We start from the raw sequence: 24,762 nt of genomic DNA, 5'->3' as shown, positions 1-24,762 counted from the left end.
GAGGATATACCAAAGTCAGTGTTTCGTACTCGATAAAGTCATTATGTATTCACTATAATGCCGTTTGGTTTGACAAACACTCCAGCTGCTTTTATGGATCTGATGAACCAAGTATTTAAAGAGTACCTGAATCAGTTTGTGATCGTGTTCATAATGATATTCTGTTATATTCGAAGAGTGCTAAGGAGCATGAGAGTAATTTGAGAATGGTACTTCAAACCCTGAGGATTCATCAGCTGTACGCCAAGTTTAGCAAGTGCGAGTTTTGGTTGACTCGTGTTGCGTTCCTAGTCACATGATTTTAGGTGAAGGAATCTCCGTGGACCTATCTAAGATTGAAGTAGCAATCAATTGGCCAAGACCAACTACAGTGACAAAGATCATAAGTTTTTTGGGTTTAGCAGGCAACTACAAAAGGTTCGTGGAAGGATTTTCGGCGTTGGCGTCGCCGTTAACTAGACTATTGAAGAAAGAAGAGAAGTTTGTGTAGACAGACAAGTGCGAGCGTAGTTTCCAAGAGCTTAAGCTGAAGCTGACTACCACACATGTATTGACCATTCCATATGGTCATGGAGGGTACGAGATCTACAGTGATGCATCATTCAAAGGACTGGGTTGCGTATTGATGCAACATGGTAAAGTGGTTGCATACGCGTCCCGTCAGTTGAGGCCTCATGAACTGAACTACCCGACGCATGATACAGAACTTGCAGCAATCATTTTTGCTCTAAAGATTTGGAAACATTATTTGTGTGGAGAAAGATTACAGATCTTCACTGACCATCAAAGTCTCAAGTATCTATTCTTTCAGAAAGAGTTGAATATGAGACAATGTCGTTGAATGGAACTTTTGAAGGACTACGATTGTGATATTTTATATCACATTGGAAAGGCAAATAAGGTCACCAACATTTTGAGTCGGAAGTCTTCAGTCGCACAAATGATGGTTAAGGAATGGGTTTTACTTGAGAGAGCGCGAGATTCGGTTTTCAAATTTGAAGAGGCCACATTTCGAATCTTATGACCACCCTCAGAATTGAGCCAGATGTGCAGATTAGGATCAAGAAACTTCAATCGATAGACCCAAATGTTCAAAAGATTATGCAAGACAATACTAATAAGAGAAACGCTGATTTTCAGATTTCTGAGGATGAGATTTTGAGGTTCCGAGAACAATTGTGTGTACCTGACGATGCAGAGCTTAGAGAAGAGATCATGTTGGAAGCCCATCGTAGCAGTTACAGTATTCATCTGGGTGGTACAAAGATGTATCAAAATCTGCGTCAACACTATTAGTGGTTCGGTATGAAGGCAAACACCGCCAAGTGTTTGACATGTTAGCAAGTGAAAGCACATCATTGTAAACCGAGAGGAATTTTGCAACCTCTTGAGATTCCCGAGTGGAAATGGGAGCACATCATGATGAATTTTATGACAAGCTTACCAAGGAGTCAAAGGGGCAATGATTCCATTTGGGTAGTGGTCGACAAACTGACGAAGTCGGCTCACTTCATCACTGTGCAAAAGGATCTAGACTTGGACAGGCACACAGAGTTGTACATATGTCAGATAGTTCGTCTGCATGGAGTGTCGGTGATGATTACATCAGACCAAGACCTGAGATTCATAGTTGCTTTTTGGAATAGTTTATAGGCTGCCCTAGGAACGAAATAGTACAGCATATCATCCTCAGATGGATGGCCAATCTGAGAGGATGATTCAAACCCTCGAAGACATGCTGCGAGCTTGCATGTTGGATTTCAAAAGAAGCTGGGAGGAACAACTTCATCTTGTCGAGTTCACCTACAACAATAGCTACCAACATAGCATTCCGATGGTTCCTTTCGAAGCGTTGTATAGTAGAGCGTGCAAAATGCCGGTGTGTTGGGATGAAGTTGGAGAACGAAAGATCATAGGCCTAGAGTTGGTTCAGCAGTTAGTGGATGCAGTCACAATCATCAAAGACGGAATAAATACCGCTAAGAGCCGCTAGAAAAGCTACGTAAATAAGCGTCGAAAACCATTGGAATTTCAAGTTGGTAATCACGTTTTTTTGAAAGTGTCACCAATAAGATATACTTCACACTTTGGCAAAAAGGGAAAGTTGAGTTCGAGATACGTAGGTCCCTTTGAGATTCTAGAGAGAATCGAGATCCTAGCGTATCGTTTTGCATTACCGCCAAAGTTGGCCCAAGTGCATGACGTCTTTCATGTGTCGATATTGAGGAAGTATGAGCTTGACCCGACCTAACCCACGTGCTTAATTTTGAGAAATTAGATGTGGACGATAGAGTGTCGTACGTAGAAAGCCCGGTTTAGATTGTGGATCAGAAAGAGCAAATTCTACGTACCAAGACGATCTCATTGATTAAAGTGGTTTGACAACACCACGGCACTGAAGGAGCAACTTAGGAAAGTGAAGATTCGATGAGATGACTATACCCTCACATTTTTTTTTAAAGAATTGTGATAGTTTAAATTTCGAGAACGAAATTTTTATAAGAGTGGAAAAGTTGTGACATCCTGAAATTTCTAGCTCTATTTTTGATTAAATAAATCGGGTTTTCATCGACGCGCCTGTAGTGCTATTCTCTGAGCTGATCACTCTTGAGATAACTAGACTATTTGGGGAAGCCATTAAGGGATTTCAACGCAATAGACTTGAGAATTCGACTAGAAATCGACTACTCGACCATGCTCATTTGTAAAGATCATTACAACACAGTTAAAAATTGATATGAGATCAGAGATAGGTCGTTTCGACTAAAATAGGTGATCAAAGTGTGGTGATGCCACCAAATCGCAAAATTCTCGCCGATCGGCACTAAACTGATTTTTTTGTTGTTTTGGTACCCTGTACTCGTATTTGAAACCTTGAGATTTTCACAATCACTGAGAGTCACCAATGTGTTGAAAAGGTATATTGTGACTCGAAATAAATCGATCACGGGTCAATTGCACAAAAATTTCTAAAAGCTATTCGGTAGGTTAGGTCACGCTAAAATCGCGCTAGATTGAAATTAACCACGAATTTGAATCCGATTTCAAAAATTGAAAGTTATGTCATGTCACGAGTCATATTAGGAACGTCAACTCATATTTTGAAGATTTTTCTACAAACCGAGATTTTTGACAAAAAGTCGAAATAGGGCAATCTTTGTTTGGAAAATTTAGGGGACCATTTTTTTTTGCGTTTTTGGGATGCAAGTTGGTTCTATTGGTGTGGAAAAATATCAATTTGATCGATGATACCTCAGTGGATTTTATAGGGCCGAAATTGGCTTCAATTGATTAAGATTTGGTCCAATTTTGCGGGGAAAATATGTAAATTCATAGCCCCTTGGTTCTCAACCTTTTGGACCACCTCAATGACTTCCTAAGGAAGCTTAGTGGCTGCAAAGTATGTTGAGGAAGCCAGCCCCACCAGTGGGGTCATGCCAAGGGGACAAAGGGGTGAGGATGGAGCAAATTGGGTCCCTCCAAAGCAGTTGTCCCCTTTCTTCTCCATTTCAATTTGCTTTCTCCATTACTGAGGTCACATGAGAGTTTGAGAGACTAGAGAATCCAGCCAACAGCCCCCCTCCATTGTCATGCCCTATGTTGCCTGTCGAACCGCCATAATGCCGCCGCCACGCACCCGAGCACGCCCACAAGTCGCGAGTTTGCCTACATGTCACCGCCGTCCCAGCTTCATCGTTCGCTCCTGCTCGCCCATCCCACAGGTCTCCTGAGTTGTCGTGGTCGCCGTCTAGTTGTCGCTTGCCAACGTTGAGCACCGCCAAGCCCCGCAATAGCCTCGCCAACTCATTCTCGCCATTTCCGTGCCAACCAGCCTCCATCAAGCCCTCTCGACCCAAGGAGTAGAATCGAACCCCCTCAGCTCAGCCGTGCACTATTTGGCCCGCTTTGGACTGCTTCCGGGCCTCGAAAGGTGCCGCGCTTTGGAGTTTGTTGCCCACCTTTGTGTCCCCGTCATTGTGAACTTATCGGAATTCAAAACCGGTGAGTTTACTCACTAAACTCTGCTTAGGGAGTTAATTACGCTCAAGGGTTGGTTAGTTTATGCTAATTAGGGATTAGATGGTTAGTTAAAACGGATTACCAATTTAATTATTCATTTATGCATGTCAAGTGGTTAAATTGGCGTAATTAGCAAATCAATAGGTCGTATTATTTATCTAAATAGGTTCAAAATTTTCCGACCCGTTTCAATATTTAATTAGGCTTTTCCGGCCTAAGTTTGTATTTTTAGAATTTATTAGCATTTATTTAATTAATTTTGATAATTATTTAATTATTTATTATATTTCAAAAATTATACCGGGATAGCCAAAGTGACCGAAATTTCGTGCTGATTGCAATGGTGCATTTAGTTTATTTATCTAGATGATAATTTGTGCAAATTGACTGTTAATTGTAATTTTGGGTATTTATCCCAAAATTTAGTAATTTCAATATTTAATTAGAGAATTACCGGCCGTCGGTTTACAAAGCCAAAAATATTTTTATAGATTAAATAATTAGTGGGATTATAAAATATATTTTATTTTTGGATTAGGCTTACCGTGTACCACACAAATTATTTTTACCAAGTATTATGGAAACAGTGAATTTGTCAGTTGATGGGTGTGACTTATCTATATCAGCTTTGGTGAGCTATAATTTACATATATTAGCTTCGGTGAGCATATATCAACTTCGATGAGCATATATCCGCTTCGGTGAGCTATACTATTATCTAGATTAGCTTCGGTGAGCTATACTATCTATCTATATTAGCTTAGGCAAGCATTTATTTATATATCAGCTTAGGTGAGCAGTGATCACTTCTAAAAAGTGATTTGATTGATAGTATCATTTGATAGATAGTATAAATTGAATGGAGTGAATGGTTGGTTGAGATTTATGAAATGTACTGACTTGCAGGAAGGAACGGAGGCGAAGGTAAATCACCTATCTCTTGTGTGCATAGGTAACCTTCGGGCATATTTCCTTCCTAGTCGGAGTTTAGGGGGTGAATTTGCTGAGACGTTGTCTCACCTCATCATGAGCTAACATTTACAGGTCCTTAGATGGCTATACCTCCCGAGCATTTTAACCAACCGAAGAAGGTCACCGAACAACACTCTCAAATTCCCCTCCCTGGGAGCCACAGAGCCTGGGGCAACGAACTCATAAGATCCATTGTTTGGGTTGATGAGGGTTTATCTTGGAAGGTACCCCATAAATTCATATCATGGTATCGTTATGGGCAAGATGGACCTAGAGAAGGCCCCCTTCTAGAGTCTGAGATTCCTAGGTTGGTGTTGGAGATCGCTTTTGACAATGACACAACTGACCCTCCTCGTGGCTCAGTGGTAGACCCAAGTCTTTTGGATCCAGAGTCCCTGGAGCACTTTGTGGAAGACTTGAATGCTTAAAGGACCTATAGCCTCTACCCCTTTTTGTAGACGTTGTATATAGATCAGCTAGTATTGTATATGACTTAGTCTGATGTGTATATAAGCGTGTTGTGGTTTGAAAAATTTATGGTCCTACTTTTCTATCCCATCTTTGTTGTTGTCTAGGGATTTATTTATTCGCTTCCGCATGCACATTAAAATGAATGGCTAGCGACGTGTCCTAGGACATCGCAATTTATTCTACCACCGAAAGATAGACACGCACTCGGAGGATCGAGACATGACAAAATCTGTCACTCTCCCCTTGAAGCTCATAAATTCTACGGTGCTCAATTTCTCTCATCACCATCACGGTACCTCAAACGGTCCTTAGTGCACCACATTTTGGAATATACCAACACCCAATTAAATTCAAGAATACTCAAGAAAATCAGATTTTTCTTCAATGCCGGAATATATCTCACTCTGAACTATGTCCCACGATGATGTTATGCGTTCTAATTCCATCATTGGCTCCACCACGAAATTACTCCTATCAGGTTCCCTTCCGCACAGGGAGAGAATCTTCGAGTTTCCCTGAAGAGCACGTCAGATGTCCACATTTCGGTTTTCCATACTCCCACTTCCGTCTCTTCTCAGGCATCAAGTATTGAGACTGTCAAATATGCGTGGGTTTTGACCAAGTCAAAAGAGAGAAAAGTAAGAAAAAAAAAATTCAAAGGAACGAAAAGCCAAAGAAGAGGAAAAAAGGGAAAGGGACGTTCGGCTCCTCTCTTTTTAACCAAGGGCCCGCGCAAAAGAGAGAAACAGAGAGAGAGGGAACAAAGAAAGAAGAAAAAAGAAAAAGAAAGAAGAGGGGTATTCACAGCAAATGCCTCACCAAACCGATCTGACTTCGTAATGCAGCGTATGGTAAGTACTCATCCCTCGTTCATCCAATTAGAGTAGTTTCTGTAGTTAGATCGTATATTCGAAGTTTTGTGAAAATCAAGCCTCAAAATCCAATTTTTTATTATTCCAGCTATGAAATTTCTTGGGAACGGAGGATCGTGATGTTGTAGAGTTGTAGAGTTTGACAGTTGTTGATTTGAGGCAACGATTTTGTGGGAGAAAATTTTTAGGGTTTCGTGTCCACTTCGGGTAAGCAATTGGTTGATGCGTAGGAGTTATTTTGTTAGCATTTAAGCTTAGTTTAACTGAGCCGTAGTTGAGATAACATTTTACTTGGTTTTGATGTTATTTCTCACTTATATGATAGGATTGTGAGTTTGTTGATTCAAGTGAGCCTTGTTATTTGGTTGTAGGCGTTCTTAGGTGAGTGATGTAATCTCCTTTTTAAATTTGCAAACTCATATTTTGAAAATGAAAAGTAGAGGTATATTATGTGCAAATCATGAGTTGGCAAAAAGGCAAAAGTAGTGGAACTTGCTTTTACTACTTTTTATTCATTGAGAATGATTTGAGAAATTTTTTATAGAAAGTGTCGTGAAAGTTTTAATGTGTGTATTACAATGAGAACTGATTCATGAAAAGAGTTCTTTGATGATTTGGGAAATATTCAACGAGAAAGACATTTTGAATTGTTACTCGTTTATGAAATGAATTCTATAATGATATGAAAAATATATTGTGAAATATATTTATTATGTCTGATGGTCGAGTTGAAAAAGAGGATATAGTTTGGTCTAATGGTCAAGTTGGAAAAGGGAAATAGTTTGGGTTTCCGAAAGCTTTTGAGAAAGAATTGCATTGACTTGCGTTTGGTTTATGAAAGGTAATTTGATTTGGTATGTGAAATTGATTTGTAAAAAGTTATGTTTTGGTTTGTGAAGCCAAGTGTGATGTAGATTGATAAAGGACTAAGTGTTACACGATAACGTAACTTCATGAGAGCCACCTTTAAAGCCTAGTACCATTAACATGTGTTGGAAAAAGACTAAGTACTACACGATAACCTAATTTCATGAGAGTCACTTCTAGAGCTTTGTAAAATTGATATGTGTTGGAAAAATGACTAAATACTACACTATAACATAATTTCGTGGAAGCCACCTATAAAGTATTGTACCATTTATATGTATTGGAAAAATACTAAGTACTATACAATAACGTAATTCATGGAAGTCACATCTAGAGTCTTGTATCATTGACATGTGTTGGTCAATGGCTAAGTGCTAAACAGTGATGCAAATCTTGTGGAAGCCATCTCTAGGGTCTTGAGACGTGATGTGATACTAGTTTGGAAAATGGAATGAACCAATGACATGAGATATGACGAGTTTCATTATTGAACTGAATCAGTGATACTTGTTTTGATATTATGGATAAACGGAAATTTTGTTATTGATATAGCAAGGTTGAAGTAATATAGAACTCATTTTATTCTTGTAAGTTGTTATATATCAGATTGGCATAAATGAGTCATGTCTTTGAGTTTTATATGTGTAATGTGGAGTCTTGATCTACTAAGAAGATATGCACTACTCACTACGGTTGCTCACTCCTTTCCTTCCCAATCCTTTCAAGTCCCTCAGTGAGCGCTTATAAAGTGAGAGCGATATTGACATGGACAGGACTTTTGAGAGTTGGATTTGTGTGATTGGAGGCTGCAAGGACGTATGATTTAGGGTGTGACAGAGATGGTGAAAGAGAATTTGGAAACGATCTGAGACTTGACCATGAAAAGTGAAAACGGAGATTACAGACCAGGTATAGTTTTTTAGAGCAAGAATTAAATAAATCGAAGGTCCGTTTTCGGATGTCATAAATATATCTGTTTCTTCACAGTCCATAACTTTCCCGTGCGATACGAACAAATCTGAGAAGAAATTAAAAGTGATTTAGTAAGTGAATTTTGGCAAATGTCTCCCTCATATGTCAAAAGAATAGTAATCTTTTTTCTCAATAAATTATCTGTAGCACGGCTAGCACAATGGCACCGCCGTTCACTTAAAATGACAGCCGCTTTTCAACGTCTAACACAATTCTGACAGATGGGAACCGACGTCTTGTAAAATGACAAATTTTTTTTTTTTTTTTTTTTTTTTCGGGGTTTCAAAAGGCCATCTTACAGACAGCACCTTGAGGACGTTTGAAGTTAATTGTTGGTATGAAGGGGTCAACTTATAGTCCAACTAATCGGTATTATACTGTTAAGGGAAAGCGGCCCTTTGTTATTTCACCGATATAATCTCGTCCGCCCAACATCTTAAGCTCCGTGCATAGATCCATTAATGTCGCCTTAGAAGCCGATCACTTCTCTGCTGTTCTCATTGTTGCGAATACGGAATCACATCTTTGTCGTGCAATTGTCATCCATCCAGGCAATGCATGATGAAGTTTCTAAGTGTGCCACTGAGTTTGGAAATGTCGTTTGTATGCTGGTTTATAAACAGTAAACTCTTAAGTCCTAATTTCATCAACTCTTCCTCTTGCACATCATTTAATTATGTTTTTACGCGGTTCAGGTCCAACATTTCGGCTCATTCCTGTTTCAATGAGTGACAAAGTCAGACAGAAGATTAATCAGCCAAGTTTCCTCTCCTCTTTAATTTCCTCATGAATCAGAAGTCAGTTTAGCACTGTATCAGCTGAACAACATCTATGGAGTCATGCTTTCCAATTCTTCTATGCGGCTTGTGCTTCATGTCCCTCGTGTTGCAGATAAGCTATGCCTTGGACTCCATATCAGCCGGCCAGAACATCACAGATGGTCAAACGATAGTCTCTGCCGGTGGGAACTTTGAGCTAGGATTCTTCAGCCCCAGCAACTCCAAGAACCGGTACGTGGGCATATCGTATGAGAAGCTATCAACTGGGAGGGTGGTTTGGGTCGCAAATCGTGAAAATCCCCTGAAAGACTCTTCAGGAGTCCTAAAGCTCACTCCTGAGGGTGTACTGATTCTCCTGAACCTTACCGATGGGGTCGTTTGGTCCTCCAATGTGTCGAGATTGGCCCAGAATCCGATTGCGCAGCTTTTGGATTCTGCCAATTTCGTAGTAAAAGAAGAAAATGACAATGACTTGGGTAACGCAATCTGGCAGAGTTTTGATCACCCTTGTAATTCGCTTTTGGCTGACATGAAGCTTGGTAAAGACCGAGAAAAAGGCCTGGACCGGTACTTGACCTCATGGAAAAGCAGGGATGACCCTTCACCGGGTGATTTCACATATAGGCTCGATACTTCAGGATATCCGCAGCTGATCCTGATGAACAGATCAGTAGTGCAGTCCAGTTCGGGACCTTGGAACGGCATTCGGTTTAGCGGGATCCCTCAGTTGACGCAAAATGCAGTTTTTGGGTTTGGCTTAGTCTTCAACCAAAATGAAATTTACTATTACTTCAATCTTCTGAAAAGTTCTGTCCCGTCAATACTGGTTTTAAATGAGAATGGTATCGTTGAGCGCTTCAATTGGGTAGACCGGACACAGGGTTGGATTCTGTATTCGTCTCCTCAAACAGATGACTGTGACACTTATGCATCATGTGGAGGGAATGGGAGTTGCAACATTGCTACTTCTCCAAAATGCATGTGTTTGACAGGGTTCGTGCCCAAAGACCCTAGCAACTGGGAATTTGGGGATTGGTCAAACGGGTGTGTCCGGAGGACTGAACTGGATTGCCCGGGAGGAGATAAATTTCTGAAGTACACCCAAGTGAAGTTGCCTGACACGAGGCAATCGTGGTTCAACGAGAGAATGAACCTTCAAGAATGCGAGCAGACATGCTTGAGGAACTGCTCGTGCACAGCTTATTCAAACTTGGATATCAGAGGGCAAGGAAGTGGATGCTTACTTTGGTTCGGTGTCCTGATGGATATTAGACTGGTCAACGACAACGTCCAGGAGTTTTACGTAAGGATGGCTGCATCAGAAGTTGGTACGTGTATAAACCCTGAGTTACTTTCGATATGATGACCCAAGGAAGAGAATGAGTTCAAAATAACTGTCGGATTCTTAGTAACTCTATTTTCAATTTATTGTAATGTGTATCAAGGCAGCAGTTTCAGCGGAAATACTGGCGCAAGGAAAAGCACGGGCATCATTGTCGGCACCGTGCTGTCTGCGGTGCTTCTTCTTGGTATCGCGGCTGTTTTCACGAAGTATAGGAAAGATGGTAAAATCGTTTTTATCAGAAAATTACGGTTTCCAAGCAAGATGCCTTTCTTGATCCACAAGAGTCGTTTTTTAACTCTTCTTAGCATAGGTTTTAAACGTTGTTGCTCTGCATGAAATGCAAAGTTTCATCAGATCATCTCTCTTTGAAAATTTCGATCAATTGGCCTGAAAAATATGAATGAACCAAATGTGTGTTGCTTTGAATTTTGTTTTGGGTTTTTTAAAGCTCAATTATGATTTCTCTTTAGTTGATGAATTTACTCACTTTAATTTCTACTTGTAGGACAAATCTTTGGATTCTCCCATCAAAGCCGTAGTGAAGATCTAGACTTACCTATGTTCGGCCTCACAACCCTAGTGAACGCGACAGGTAACTTCTCTGAAGACAACAAACTCGGAGAGGGAGGCTTTGGAGCTGTCTATAAGGTGACTATTCTCATTTTTTGGAATTCTAAATCTGCTCGTACATATCCAAATCGAAAAGGGAGCAAAAGAACTTCTATCTTTTAGGGTGTTCTGAAAAATGACCAAGAAATTGCCGTGAAGAGGCTGTCGGAAAACTCTAGGCAGGGACAGGTCGAGTTCAAGAACGAAGTCGCTTACATCGCAAAACTTCAACACCGAAACCTCATCAAGATTCTGGGATGCTGCATTCAAGTAGATGAAATGATGTTGATCTATGAGTTCTTGCCCAACCGAAGCTTGGATTGTTTCATTTTCGGTTTGCTTCGCTCCAGTCCCTACATTTTAATTGCTTTTGTCATCGAAAAAGAGTGAAGAAGCTTCCATTTCATAACTCATAAGGCCTATAATTTGGCAGACCAAGAGAGGGGTGTTTCCCTGGATTGGCCTAGGCGCTTCACTATCATCAATGGCGTAGCTTTGGGGCTCCTATACCTTCACCGAGACTCAAGATTAAGGATTATTCATAGAGATCTGAAAGCTGAAAACATCCTGCTCGACAACGAAATGAATCCAAAGATATCAGACTTTGGTTTGGCGAGGAGTTTCGGAGGTAATGAGAGCGAAGCAAATACAAAGAGGGTGGTGGGAACATTGTGAGTTCTCTTGACACATGATCTCCTCTGATTTTGGTCCAATTGCTTCAAGAACTAATCATTCCTTTCAATAACTTTTTTGCATAGTGGTTACATGTCCCCAGAGTATGCCATCAACGGCTTTTATTCGGTAAAATCAGATGTCTTCAGTTTTGGCGTTTTAGTACTGGAAATCGTGAGCGGGAAAAGAAATCGAGGTTTCAATCATCCTGACAAGTGTTTAAGCCTTCTCGGATATGTAAGCGTAAAGATTTATCAGATTTCTTTGCTTATTTATCTTCAGTTAGTTTCTAGTCTTATTCTAGATGACTAACACAATAATGCAGGCCTGGACACTGTCAAGAGATCAAAAGTTCATGGAGCTCGTCAATCCATCGATTGCATCCGCATTTAACCCTGTGGAAGTTTTACGATCCATCCATGTGGCTTTGTTGTGTGTTCAAAATAATCCGCACGATAGACCGGAGATGTCATCTGTGGTTATGATGTTGAATAGTGAGAGCACATTGCCTCAGCCTAAACAGCCTGGTTTTTTTTACGAGACATCTGCATCCGAAGCAAGTTCTTCAAGCGACAGCAGGCATAAGAAATATTCAGCCAACGAAATAACTATTTCACATTTACTGCCTCGATGATATTTCTGTAATTTCAATTATGTTTATATTGATCCCATATGAATACGAGAGGATCATGGCATTTGTATGAGAGTCATCTCTTAATCTGGAATTGAAAGACCTTACAGGGACATGTGAAAGATTCCTTTGTTCTTCCAAAATTTGCTGGATTCCGGTCAGAAAACGAAGAATGTGTACACGGACCACAAAGTGAAAATTTCAGTCTTTTCTTTTTATGATATTCTAGCAAAGAAACCCTTGAATACCTTATTAAGAATACCCATGAACTTAGGGAAGTAAACTCGCATTTTTGAAAGAATCCTTAATGTTTCAATGTCTGATTCACTTTGAATCAACAAAATTATAAATCAGGGAAAAAGTGGCCATGACTACAAGCGAGATCGTAATCAGTACTAAAACCGTTGCTCTGTCAAGATCTGCACAGTGATGTTTCTTCTATCCTATCATGCCAAAATAACCATGTCCTTCAGATCACAGCCTGCATTATGGTGACATCAACAAGCTCAAATGCACCTAAAACAGGAAAAAAGGAAAAGGAATTGACTTCCCAAAAGTGTTGGCTATAAATGAAAGATTATTGTATCATCTTAAGAGCCATCTTTGGGACTCTAGACGAACAGAATAAGAACAGAAATCTTACACAGCATAGAGGTGTTGGAAAATGCATAAAGAAGTAGGAATTGGGTGGGAATGAGATTGACTGACCTCCTTGCTACTATAGTCAATGGGCACAACCCATTACAATCACTAGATTGGCCCAGACAGTTCACTATCATCAAGGAAATGAGAATGGAGCTATTGTAATTGATATTGCAATGAACCTGAAGATATTGGACTTTGATTCACTAAGATGTTTCTGACGTAATGAGAGGGAAGGAACCAAACACAGAGACTAAGGGAGCTGTCCGAACATAGTGAGTCCTCTACTGAAACATCTGAATTATGCTTAAATTTGCTTCAAGAACTAATACTTCTGTTTGATCATTGAATGTAGTGGTTATAAACCCTCTCGGTATGCCATCGATACTGAATAGACTTGGGTTTCATTGGTACAGTATTCTAGTCATCCTAATCATAGGCCTGGGATGCCTCTGTGGTTATGATGCCTGGGGTAGAGCGCATTGCCTCAGCCTAACTAGTTCAATTATTCCTTAGAGGAGATTATATTCAAAACAAGTTCTTCAAGTTACGGCGAGTACCCAAGATTTTCAGCCTAATTAAATGACCATTTCTGGTAAAATCTAGACAGACAAATCTGCTAGCTCCTGCTGACCAACCATCATGATTTGGTACAGCACAAAAAACTGATGGTGTTTAATCTAACATTATGAAGTTATCGCTTCCATTTATTATATCAAGAATTTACATTACAGAAAGGATCAGTTTACATACATGAGTGCTGTTGGTGCTTGTACCTTGCATCGCATTATATTAAATTTTCCATGAGGTTGCACTCCAGAGAGTTTAACCAGTCGAGAAGGAGAACCTAGTCACACGTACTTTTTACATAATGCAGTATAATAGTTTAGGCTGCACAAAATTATATCTTTACCCATTCTAGGCCCGATGTCCCATCTGGTGTGTTGCTCTGTTGAAGTTCCAAGTAGTCCTTGTACTTCATCTAGTTGTACACCGCTCAGTTGTTCTCGCCATCCACCAGCTGTTCCACTGGCATGACAACTGTGTCCAGCGACGGTCCACTAGATATAGAGATTGATAGCCTTGTTGTTCATGAAAGCTGGATGCAGAATGCTCTTGTACTTCCCATTGCTCATAACCTTGCGTGAAAAGTGTCGAGAAAAAGAAAAAAGTTAGTTGCAAATAAGCTTTATGGTAATGAGAAGAACTATATGTACCATAGATTATGTGTAATAACAATGCCCTTCCATAAAGACCTCTGTCGTATCTGCATCTATAAACCAAGGCACACTTTACACTTCGCACACCAAAATTTGAAACAAATTGGACCTCTCTTGCAAAATTTATGGGGGAGATTTGAAAGATGAAACATTAATTCCTATCTATGTACCTCGAGGTGACCACCAGTGTTGGCCAAAAAGGCGTTTGGAATGGGATCGACTTCGACCCACTTCCAGCTGAGGTGCACTGAAGGCCACCAATTCCATTCTGCATGAGGATGGTCAACAGGCCATCGTCCAGGTGTCAGACCATGCCCCAAGCTAGTTCCGGCTGCGGGCACAGCGGATACAGATTCGCCGTTAATATCTGGAGGCTTGAATCCAGGTTCACTGCCTCGTTGATATAGCCCAATTGGAGTCGTGAGAAGGAGCGGGCCTAAGAGGAAAGCGAGCTCGAGAGAGTGTGAGCTCGAGGGAGTGAGGGAGGCTCAGTTTTTGCCTTGGTCGAGAGAGAATCCAGAGAGAGACCGAGGGTCGAGTTCAAGAGAGCCTTATCTAGCGACTCAACCACACTCCACCACCGTCCGACGACCTCTCCCAGCCGACGCCCTTGAGCCAAACCGGTAAGCCCCAACCCTCTTGTTGGCCATATTTTCGAGCATACCGGGCCAGAGCTTGCGGCCGTTCGACTCACGCGAGCTCTGGCCATCGCCCGTCGTGAGCGTCCTAGTTTAGCCATCGAGAGTCCCGACGCAGATCCCGATCTTTCTTGGGCCGAGAATTTTTAGTTTCGATAGAGCACTCCACCTGTTCGGTAAAAGGTCTGAATGAGATCCAGTCCTGTTTCGTCATTTAGGCACCGTCCCACCTAGTCGAGGTTTTTCCTGTGATTTTTTAACGTCCCGTGGCGACCCACGAGCGGCCGCGGATCTCTTCTGTTCCGGGGGCATAGGTGGCAGCTCTTGTGGCCATCGAGTCGCCGCCGGTCGGACGAGGGCTAAGCATTAGGCTCGGGTCGGTCAAAGGCAGCGCCGTCGCGCCTCGGTTGGACTTAAGAAACGCGGCATCTTGCTGCTGCACCACCTCCGTCGTATCGTAACTGGTCCGTTGCGAAGTAGCAGGTCGCGAGCTGGGTCAGTGGGCCAAACCCGATGCTGTCACCAGACTTTCGTCGTCGATGGCCTGTGTAGAATATCAGTCAGCGGCCAAAGAAGTGTTGGTGTTAAGAGTTTTTAGTTTCTATAAATAAATTGCAGACGATGGAGGGAGACGTTCGGTGAAGAAGACGGGGAGGAGTAGAACGCACGAAGGGGAAGAGGCAATTAAAAACAAAAGAAAAAGCAAGAGAAAACGTGCACCCAAAAAGTTAAAAAAGAAAAGAAGAAGCAAAAGTTGCTTCGGGAAGGAGGGGGTGGCAGAAAAGAAAGTGCAGTAGAAGAAGACGAAATAGGGAAGAAAAATATTAAATTTAAAAAGTTAGAAAAAATATCTTTTTATCTGACTGGGTCGGATCCGGGTTTGGACTACGTCAGCGGGTCGGATCGGGTTCTTCCGATCCGAACCCGCTCACTCGAATATTATAATCTTAAAAATCTCAACAAATTAAAAAATTAAAAAGAAAACATAAAAATTCAAAAAATAATAAAAATTCAAAAACTCCTCCGAAAATTCAAAAAAAATTAGAAACATTTTAAAAATCGATTTTTTTAAGTTTCAAAAAATTGTAAAATCTAGTTTTTTGGGGGAAATTTGAAAATTTATTATTTTCTTAAAAAAAATCGAAATATTCGAAAAGATTCTAAGAAAATTAAAAAATCTTCAAAAACGTTAAAATTAATCTTTCGGGCTATTTTCTCCTAAAAAATGGAAGTATTCCAATTTAAAATTATGTTTAAGTTTGAATAAGCCTTTAGGGCTTTACCTAAGAGTTTCAATTGTCCTTAGGAACAAATGCCTTGAAATGCACAATATTGATACAGTGAGTTTGGCTTCTCTTTAGTCTAGTTAGGATTAACATTTGTCTTCTCTAAAGGATTAAATCTTTACTCTCCTATGCAATTTATTTAATGCTTTCCTTGGTTACTAATTGTTATTTTAATAATTGCACACCCACATGATCATCTCATATGTTAACGAATTGGTCAAAAGTTAATCCAAACTGCCTGACAAAAATCATTTTTAAAATAAATAAGATTAAATACTGAAATGACACTAATTTGTTAATTAGTGTAATTAAGTCCCCGACTCTAGATTTTCTAGTTGCGTAGAAAGTAAGGTACACTCCCATACCTCATTACTTTCTAGCCAACCCCAATAGGCTAGTGGCGACTCTTTATTACGAAATTCTTAAGAATACCCCAATGTCGGGCAATGTATGGTCTTGGGAGAGCTCATGCCTAATTATGTGCCTTAGGTCCGTATTTTAGGCAATATCCCTAAACCTATTTTCTCCTTTGAGGGGTTGGTAGTGACAAGCGGTCTAGCGATGGCTTGGCATCGGCATGGCCTTTGGACTTCTCAAGGGACCAAACTAAAGAAGAAATGAGCAAGAGGGAGTTGCTGTGGGGGCTAGGTAGTGCCCTCCTCAGCTTCAAAGCTTGGTTATAGTGACGGAAACGGCGTGCGGAGGGTGGTGCAGTGTCGAGGTTCAAAGGACGGTCGTTGTTAATAGAAAAACAAAGGGAAAATGAAGAGAAAAGTTTGCAAAAGAGATGCAAATGGATGAGGGGAGGTTCAGTTATGGCAAGGAGGGAGAGAATAGTGAGATTGAGAGTAAAAGCGAAGAAATGAGAGAGAATGAGAGGGAGGGAGGATGGCCAGTGGTGTGGGGCAAGAGGAAAAAGAGAGACAAAGAGAAATTTTGCTCATTCATGCCCATCAAATCCACATCTTCTTGGACTCATATCAATCAATCAAGGTGGCTTGTTTAAGAGGGAAAAATTCTTACATTAATGAGGTGATTTAAGCACTTGAATGGGTAAGCTTAGGTTTAGGGTAGTTAGGTAGGCTAGGTGGCTTCCCTCAAGCTCTTGGATGCCCACTGTTACTTGTACCGTCACCTCTATATCTAATTTCCCACTTTGTCCTTTTGTACTTAGTCCAATGGAAGGGCATTTTAGTCATTTCATCAAGATTGTGCACTATTCATGCACTATTCACGTATTTGGTTGCATTAAATGTCAATATTTTATGAAAAAAAGGATTAGTGGGCTTGGAGGGTCCATGGGACTCCCTTGGCTGCCCCCCCTTGGGCCGCCCACTCTTTGGGCGTGTCTCTTCTTCGAATCTGAAGAATGGTTTTGTGCAATTTTCGAAATAATTATCATTACCTTATTAAATGAATTTGAAAATTATAAAAATTTAATATGTTGTAGAGAAGACTTCAACTAACATTTTAAATAAGGAATCCAAGACTAAATCAATTTGTATTAAGAGTAGAAAATGACCGAATACAACCTAAAAATCTTGTCCGTTTAACGGTCTTAATGAACACAGAAGAAAACCCATTTCAATATGAAAATCTTTGTAAAAAAATTTGAAATTTTAGTATGTTGTAGGCATGGATGTCCTCTAAAACTTTTGTGAAGAAAACATGTTCATATTTCAAAGGAAAATTTTTATAAAAAATCGAGAAGACAGATAGGACACCATTTTTATTGCATTGGGGTAGATTTTACGCAGTAAAAGAATAGGCTTTCGTACCAACCATTCACTTCAGAAAAATCTAAAATTAGAGCATGTTTTAGATCAAGATTTTTTGAACAACTTTCATCAAGGAAGTTTTGTGAGATTCAAAACACAGAAAACCCTATAAAATTGGAAAATAGTGAAGGTCCAGTAGTATGTACACTATTCACGCACAAAGGGCTTGGATTTGGACTTAACTCATTCAATTTGGGCGTAACTTGGGTGGCAGCCCATTGGGCTTCCAATTTTCGGCCCAATTTCACTTATCCAAAAATTTGGGGTTTATCGATAATTAAGGAATTTGATGAAGTAATGTCCAATGGTGGTCACTTAATCCTTTAAAGTCCGATATCTTTAACCAGATGTAATTGAAATCTATCAAATGCGACTTATCATAATTAAAATCAATGGGCATCTTTTAGGGGTTTCGCGAGTTTGACTCGTGGTTGATTCAATATCAATCCTCAATTCATGGATGATCATCGGCTATCATGTAATTGTGAGGGGTCAATTGTTTGCTTCGAAATTGGTTTAGGGTTGTTTGGAGTTAATATAGTAATTGTGCGGAATAACCCGCAATCCGATTATATACTATTATCGAATTGATCTATAATTGTTCCCGGATCGGTGTGAAATGACTTAATATTATCTCTCGATCAATCCTTATGGTCAAATTGTCAATCCAAGTTTGAGTTCTCTAGTCTTCCGCATCGAAATCCTAAATTATCTTTTCCAATAGGTTTAATACTCTGGAATGGTTCACGAACCAATTTAAAGTCTAATTTTACTAATTGTGCATTAATAGAAAGTAAACCTCTTATTATATTCTGAATAGGGTTGAATTTTGAAGATGTCACATTAAACGGGGTGAATGGTCCACAACTGTTGATCTTCATACTAAGAGAAAGAATAATGTTAGAATATTTACTGTGGCTTAACCATAATTAAGGTTATGGCATGTATTGAAATAAAATTACCCCTTCATCTAATCTCTCCTCATCATCAACTCGCTATTCTATTCCTCGAGAAGGAATTAAAACATTATCACGATAATTTGAAAGTTGAGATGTTCTCTTAATAATATAGAAGAAGATAGTCCATGGTAGTGATTACACGTGGGATACAAAGACAGACAGCCTGCATAATTAACGTGTCCGCAAAGGTCAAGTAAGGCTACATTGTGGAAGTTGGAATGTCATATCATTCCATAAATCCATCTATAATCATACAAAGACCTGTCCATCCACCGTCACTGTGCCTACATTCAAAATCGGAAATGTTGCGTTGAAATCCAGCTCGGCTCGGCTCTTTCGTCATTTAGAAGTCCTAACCAAGCCACCGTCGCGAGCAAGGCTCAGCCAACTGGCGCCTGGGGCTGACTCTAATGGGCTTGTACTCAGCTCATCCGATGAGGTGAGAGAAGTTGAGCTTGGCCTTAGACCCCTGCATTTTAAAAGCAGCCTGGTTGTAGGCCAATGCTGCATCCTCAAGCATTTCATAGGTCCCGAGCCAAATCCGGGCTCCACTCTTCTTGGGGTCTTTTATCTCCGCTGCGTATTTGCCCCATGGCCTCCTCCTCACCTCTATAGCGCGTTTCTTCCGCCTTCTTCGCCAGCCCCTTCTCCTCCGACATATCATTGATGATGGCATGACCAACCAGCACCGTGCTTCAAAATCAAGCTGTTAAATTGAAGGGGACCCACCCCGAGTGGAGTGCATCACGCAGTGCACCGTACACAATCATGTGCTTGGAGTCGTCGACACTTAGCGGGAGGTCTTCGCTCCAGCTCTCCGTGACCAAAAAGCCGGTGTAGCTCGAGCACTGACAGTACATGTTGCCATCAAGAAGATGATAGCGAATGGACTCGAGAACATCGAAATGAGAAAAGGGTTCTCCAGAATGAATTTTGTAGGGTTTTTCTCTGGGGACTGTATGGTTGCAGACTTTCAGTTGGTGACCATGGATGGACGAAGCAAGAGAAGCATATAAGGGTTGGGGATACGGATTAGGGCAAAAACAATATATACTTTTTTTAATTTATTTCTTCTTTTGGAGTTATCCGCAAACTTTAAACAGTGGCGAGACTGGAACGAGTGCTTTAAATTATAGCGGCAGCTATAAATTAATGTACATTATATATTAATCATCCGATGCAAAATTTAAGAAAAAAGGAATGGGTCACATTCCTTTTTTATTTTATTTTATTGAACAAGGACTATAATGAACAGAATGCATGCGCGCGTGTATTATTATAATTGAAGAAAACATAAGGTGGAGGAAATGTTACAAGAAATGCATCGGTTAGCACCGCAAATCCATGCAATAATTTCATTATACAATAACGAGGGACAAGATCATAGTGAAAAGTAAATTAAATCTCCAAACCTTTACCATATGATTCTTTAAATATGTAATACGTTTTGAAATTCTCAATTAACTTATGGCCAAATTACAAGTCTTGATTAGGTACAGAAAATTTGTTGGATCGTTGTGAAGTGATAAGGCGCGTACGAAGTCTAAATTTCAAAATTCAAGAACTGAAAAGGAGAAGTCAGCTTCCTCAAACTCAGGGTTTAGGTTCAGATAGCGGGAAATCTCAAAACCCTATAACACGTCCATATAATTACCTTCAATTCTATGTGACATAAAAATATAATTTACATATATCTAAGTATTAAAAATGGGTACGAGAAATGGTGGACTACGGAAAAAAGAAATTGTTAAATTAAAGAAAGTGGGGTAGGTAAGCGCAAGCAATTAAAACCTCTTGCACCATTTTATATCACCCATACAGGCAGAAAAGATTATTCGCTAAAACATTTACTTGCAGAAGAGCAAAAGACTCATCTGACTCTAATTTTGCGGTTCCATCCTTTCTTGTTTTAGCATTTTGGACTCTCGGGGTCTTCATTTTAAGCCATCAATCTAGATCATATTGTCTCAATATCATAATCCATTTACCTTGCTCTAGTGTGGGGAATGATCACCAACTAAGTTTGAAAAATGAATTTGCAAACTCAATAGGACTAACAAGGAATAAAAGTGAGTATGATAGAGAAATGGATGCTCTTCATCACGTTCGTTTTTCTCTTCTTTTTTTTTTTTTTTGGTTGCATCTCTTCATCACTTTAAGGCACTTAAATTCACATTTAAGTTCATTTTCATTAGAGACATTTATTGTTACATCCCGAGCCCCACTGTGTAATATTGTCTGCTTTAGGTCATCCGCCCTAGCACGAACAAATCGCCATCCCATCCACGGTCTTTTCCCTCATGGATTTAAAACACATTACATAGATTAGAGGGACCCAAGCCTTATAAGCTGACCAAGATCTCCCTCCCTAAGCAATGTCAGACAAGAGAAGAGAGGGACCCCTTCCTTGCATACGTTCGAGGACCGTCACTTGGGCTATCACACTCTCCACATCTTAATAGAACAGCATCCTCGCTATGGCCCAACACGAGGTCGGGAGTCAGAACAGCATTCTTGATGTGGTCCCACACGCGGTCAAGAGTCGACTCTGATACCACTTGTAATATCCTGGGCCCCACTGTGTAATATTGTCCGCTTTGGGTCACCCGTCCTAGCGCAGACGAACCGCCATCTCAGCCACGGTCTTTTCCCTCACAGCTTTAAAACGCGTTACACAGATTAGAGGAACCCAAGCCTTATAAGCTGACTAAGACCTCCCTCCCTAGACGATGTGGGACAAGAGAAGAGAGGGACCCCTTCCTTACACACGTCTGAGGACCATCGCTCGGGCTGTCACATTTATAGACTGGTGCAAGTGAAAGCACGAAAATTCTATTCATTTTTCACCTCATAATGTCACAATTACCTAACCACTAGAGTTTACCCCAATGGCCATCATTCTCACATGAGAAGGGGGAATTGGGAGGTTTAAATCCTCACATTCTCATAAGGTTGTGATGTGGACGATTTAGTATCTTGTGTGGGTTTCAGTTCCTACCTCCTACAAGAAGGTAGAACAAAAATCTAAGAGTTGGAATAGGAGTAAAGTAGGACTGACAAAAAAAAAAAAAAAATGTCACCCTTACCTCCATTTGGCCCTTGTGTGGGGTGGCTCTTGATAGGGTTAATTTTGAGAGAAATCCTTTTAACATTTAGGCTCAAAGGGTTTAAACAACATGAAAAATTTCAATTCTCATCTCTTAATGTATAAGGGTTTGTATGATAGGGCTTACCTTTCATCATCCTAACACATCTTATTTAGCATTCTCAACACCACATATTAACTGAGCTTGTTTCAAAGCTTTATGGAGAAAAAAATCAACCAACACCCAACGAGGCTACCTTGTCTTGGGCAAGGGCCAGCCTTGCCGATCTAGCCTGGGTGAGGCCAACCCTCGCCGAAACATGCCTAGGCGATGGCTCCCTTTGTGAGGGCTTGCCCTTGCCTTGCTAGACGTCGCTTGTGGCATGTGAGGCTAGCCAGCCGGCCATCGGCAAAAGGAAAAGAATGAAGCCAAAAAAAAAAAAAAAAAGGAAAGAAAAAAAAAAAAAAAAAAAAAAAAAAATTCAAAAAAATTAAAATATTAAGAAAAATTGTCCATGTCGCTGTGGTGGTCCTATGCAGCACCATCGGCATTTACATTAGTGTTTTCCAAACAAAATTGGTCGAATTGACTCAATTGACATGAAGTGAAAATGTTTAGGATTTTTTCGACAATTTTCCCTTGAAATCATAAGCATCTTGATTTTAGCTAAAAATTCCCAGCCACCCTATTAATCCTCCCTCTTTAGAACTTTCACAGCTGCTTTGGTCCCATCTTCAAGAATGCCACTGTTACACGCCGAAAGCCACCTTCGCCAAGGATTCTTGACTCATTGAAATGATCAGTAGCTTTTTCAATGTCATTGGCGCTGAAAGTTTTAACCGACACTCCATAAGTTGGTAAGCTAGATTCAAATGACAATGAGGTAGAGCTTGGGCCACTTCCAAGGATAGACCCTCGCATAACTGCAAGACATCGGCCTCCATAGTGAGAATGGGAGAACTCCCCTTGACCCGATCTTGCAATACTTAATTGAAATCATAGGCTAAAGTTTCAACAAACTATTAACCAAGTTTATGTTCTTGTCAATTCTACTACCAAAATATGGGACATCTACTAAGACTCATCTTTCTTGAAATGACACTAAATTGAAATTCCTCTTGTTTCATTAATAGCCCTCGTCGGGTGTTGGTAATTTTCTTGGCCACCACACTCATGTTACGAAATCGCACATCGATTCTAGAAAATAATGCTCGCAAAAAATTCACTAGGTAGAATATAATAATTAAATAATAGAATTAGAAGAATACGTTAGAAAATTTGTTAACGAAGTTCACCCAAACCTGGGTTACGTCTTCACGCAGAGGCACTCTGCGAATCCACTATATTTCAAAAAAATTTGGAAATACAATGATGATCTTCTCTCAAGATTATGGCACAAAGAGATTGAGATCTCCCATAAAGAAAAAATTCTCTTTTTTCTTCTCTTTTTTTCTTGTCTCTCTATTTTTCTTTTTCAGCGTTTAGACGCCCAGTGTCTTGCCATCGCTAATATAAAGATATCACTTTTAACCTAAAAGCAAATCTGATAGAAAAGACAAAAAAAACCTTCTAAATATATTTGGCTTCATCTATAACAATCTCCCACTTGAAGACAAATATACTAGAGCACCAAGCAACTTTGCATCCATCTTCTTCAAAAAATGGTAGTTGAAAACTTATGCTTCTGCAATACTCTTCATCAATCAACATAGAGTAATACCAATGATAGTAGTATAGAAAATATGCTTCTCTTTGTCTACTACCTTAGTCAACATATCAGCTGGATTCTTCGAGCCATCAATCTTCTATAGCTTTAACTCATTATCTTTCTATGCTGACTTGATAAAGTGATAACGTTTCTCGATATTTTTAGTCCTTAAGTGATAAGCTGTATTCTTTGCTAAGTACACTGTATTTTGACTATCACTCCACAGTATATTGACAGGCTATTTTCGATGTAGCTCCTCCATATAATCTTGTAACCACATGACTTCCTCGGAGGCTTCTGTGATCGCCACGTATTCTACCTCTGTCATCGATAAAGCCACTACTTTTTGTAGTTTAGATACCAAACTCACTGCTGTACTTGCAACTGTAAAGACATATCTAGCGGTACTCTTATCATTATCTCGATCACCTGAATAATCTGCATCTACATAACTTGCAACTCTAGAGATATGTCACCATAACAAAGTGAGCAATTGGAAGTACTTACTAGATATCTCAATATCCATTTCACTACATTCCAATGCTCTCTACCTGGGTTCTGCATATATCGACTCACAACTCCCACTGCTTGTGCAATGTCTAGTCTTGTGCTCAACATAGCATATATCAAATGCCCCATTGCTGATACATATGGAACTATCGACATCTCATCTTTCAAAGCCTGAGTGCTCAGACACATATCATTGGAAAGTTTGAAGTGACTCGCTAGAGGAGTTGCAAACGATTTTGCCTTGTCCATGTTCTTTAACACCTTGTTCACATAGTCTTCCTGTGACATCCATAATTTCTTATTTTTCCTATCCCTGATTATTTTCATGCCTAAAATATTCTTGGCCCCTCCCAAGTCTTTAATAGCAAACTGTGATGATAACATCTTCTTCACTTCTATGATTCTCTTTATATTGGAACTAGCCACCAGCATGTCATCCATATATAAAGAGAGATACACAATGTCACCATCATCATACTTACGAAAATAAACATAGTGATCAGACTCAAAGTGTGCAAATCCTTTTCCTTTCATGAAACCATTAAATTTTAGGTATCATTACCACGGAGCTTGTTTCAAGCCATACAAGTTTTTCTTCAAGCGACATATCATGTACTCCTTACCTTTGACTTTAAAACCCTTAGGGTGTGTCATGTATAATTCTTCATTTAAGTCACCGTGTAAAAATGTTATTTTTACGTCTAACTGCTCAAGATGAAGATCCT

At 40.0% G+C, this 24,762-nt stretch overlaps 1 protein-coding gene and 1 long non-coding RNA gene across 5 annotated transcripts; one reads left to right on the top strand and one right to left on the bottom strand.

The window, feature by feature from the left end:
• Positions 1-6,193: 6,193 nt before the first annotated feature.
• LOC104452893 (G-type lectin S-receptor-like serine/threonine-protein kinase At4g27290) lies at positions 6,194-12,376 on the top strand. Of its 4 annotated transcripts, XM_018877549.2 has the most exons (9): positions 6,208-6,314; positions 6,424-6,542; positions 8,870-10,281; positions 10,399-10,518; positions 10,804-10,946; positions 11,031-11,241; positions 11,341-11,578; positions 11,666-11,816; positions 11,905-12,376. In XM_018877549.2, the coding sequence occupies exons 3-9, from the start codon at positions 9,006-9,008 to the stop codon at positions 12,211-12,213; spliced, it is 2,448 nt and encodes an 815-aa protein (XP_018733094.2). In that variant the 5' UTR covers positions 6,208-6,314; positions 6,424-6,542; positions 8,870-9,005; the 3' UTR covers positions 12,214-12,376. The 4 variants fall into 4 exon arrangements, with proteins under 4 accessions (XP_010065693.2, XP_018733094.2, XP_039164416.1 ...); XM_010067391.3 differs by lacking the exon at positions 6,424-6,542 and having other exon boundaries at positions 6,194-6,314; XM_039308482.1 differs by lacking the exon at positions 6,424-6,542 and having other exon boundaries at positions 6,217-6,314; positions 9,066-10,281.
• A 1,150-nt stretch (positions 12,377-13,526) lies between these two features.
• LOC104452892 lies at positions 13,527-15,430 on the bottom strand. Its single transcript, XR_005549277.1, has 2 exons — positions 14,243-15,430; positions 13,527-13,991 (listed from the first exon to the last, which is right to left on the bottom strand). It is a non-coding gene; the product is annotated as an uncharacterized LOC104452892 (long non-coding RNA).
• Between the last annotated feature and the right edge of the window lie 9,332 nt (positions 15,431-24,762).

The sequence above is a fragment of the Eucalyptus grandis genome, chromosome 3, assembly GCF_016545825.1.
Source record: "Eucalyptus grandis isolate ANBG69807.140 chromosome 3, ASM1654582v1, whole genome shotgun sequence".
Classification (NCBI taxonomy): Eukaryota; Viridiplantae; Streptophyta; class Magnoliopsida; order Myrtales; family Myrtaceae; genus Eucalyptus; species Eucalyptus grandis.
The sequence above is the reverse complement of the archived record's forward strand: the minus strand, read 5'-3'. Positions and strand labels throughout refer to the sequence as shown.

Excerpts from the sequence above, each read along its gene's own strand:
- LOC104452893 (XM_010067391.3), top strand. The coding sequence starts at position 9,006 with ATGGAGTCATGCTTTCCAATTCTTCTATGCGGCTTGTGCTTCATGTCC. Across the intron at positions 10,282-10,398 it reads GATGGCTGCATCAGAAGTTG|GCAGCAGTTTCAGCGGAAAT; the intron begins GTACGTGTATAA and ends ATGTGTATCAAG. Across the intron at positions 11,817-11,904 it reads GTTTAAGCCTTCTCGGATAT|GCCTGGACACTGTCAAGAGA; the intron begins GTAAGCGTAAAG and ends ACAATAATGCAG.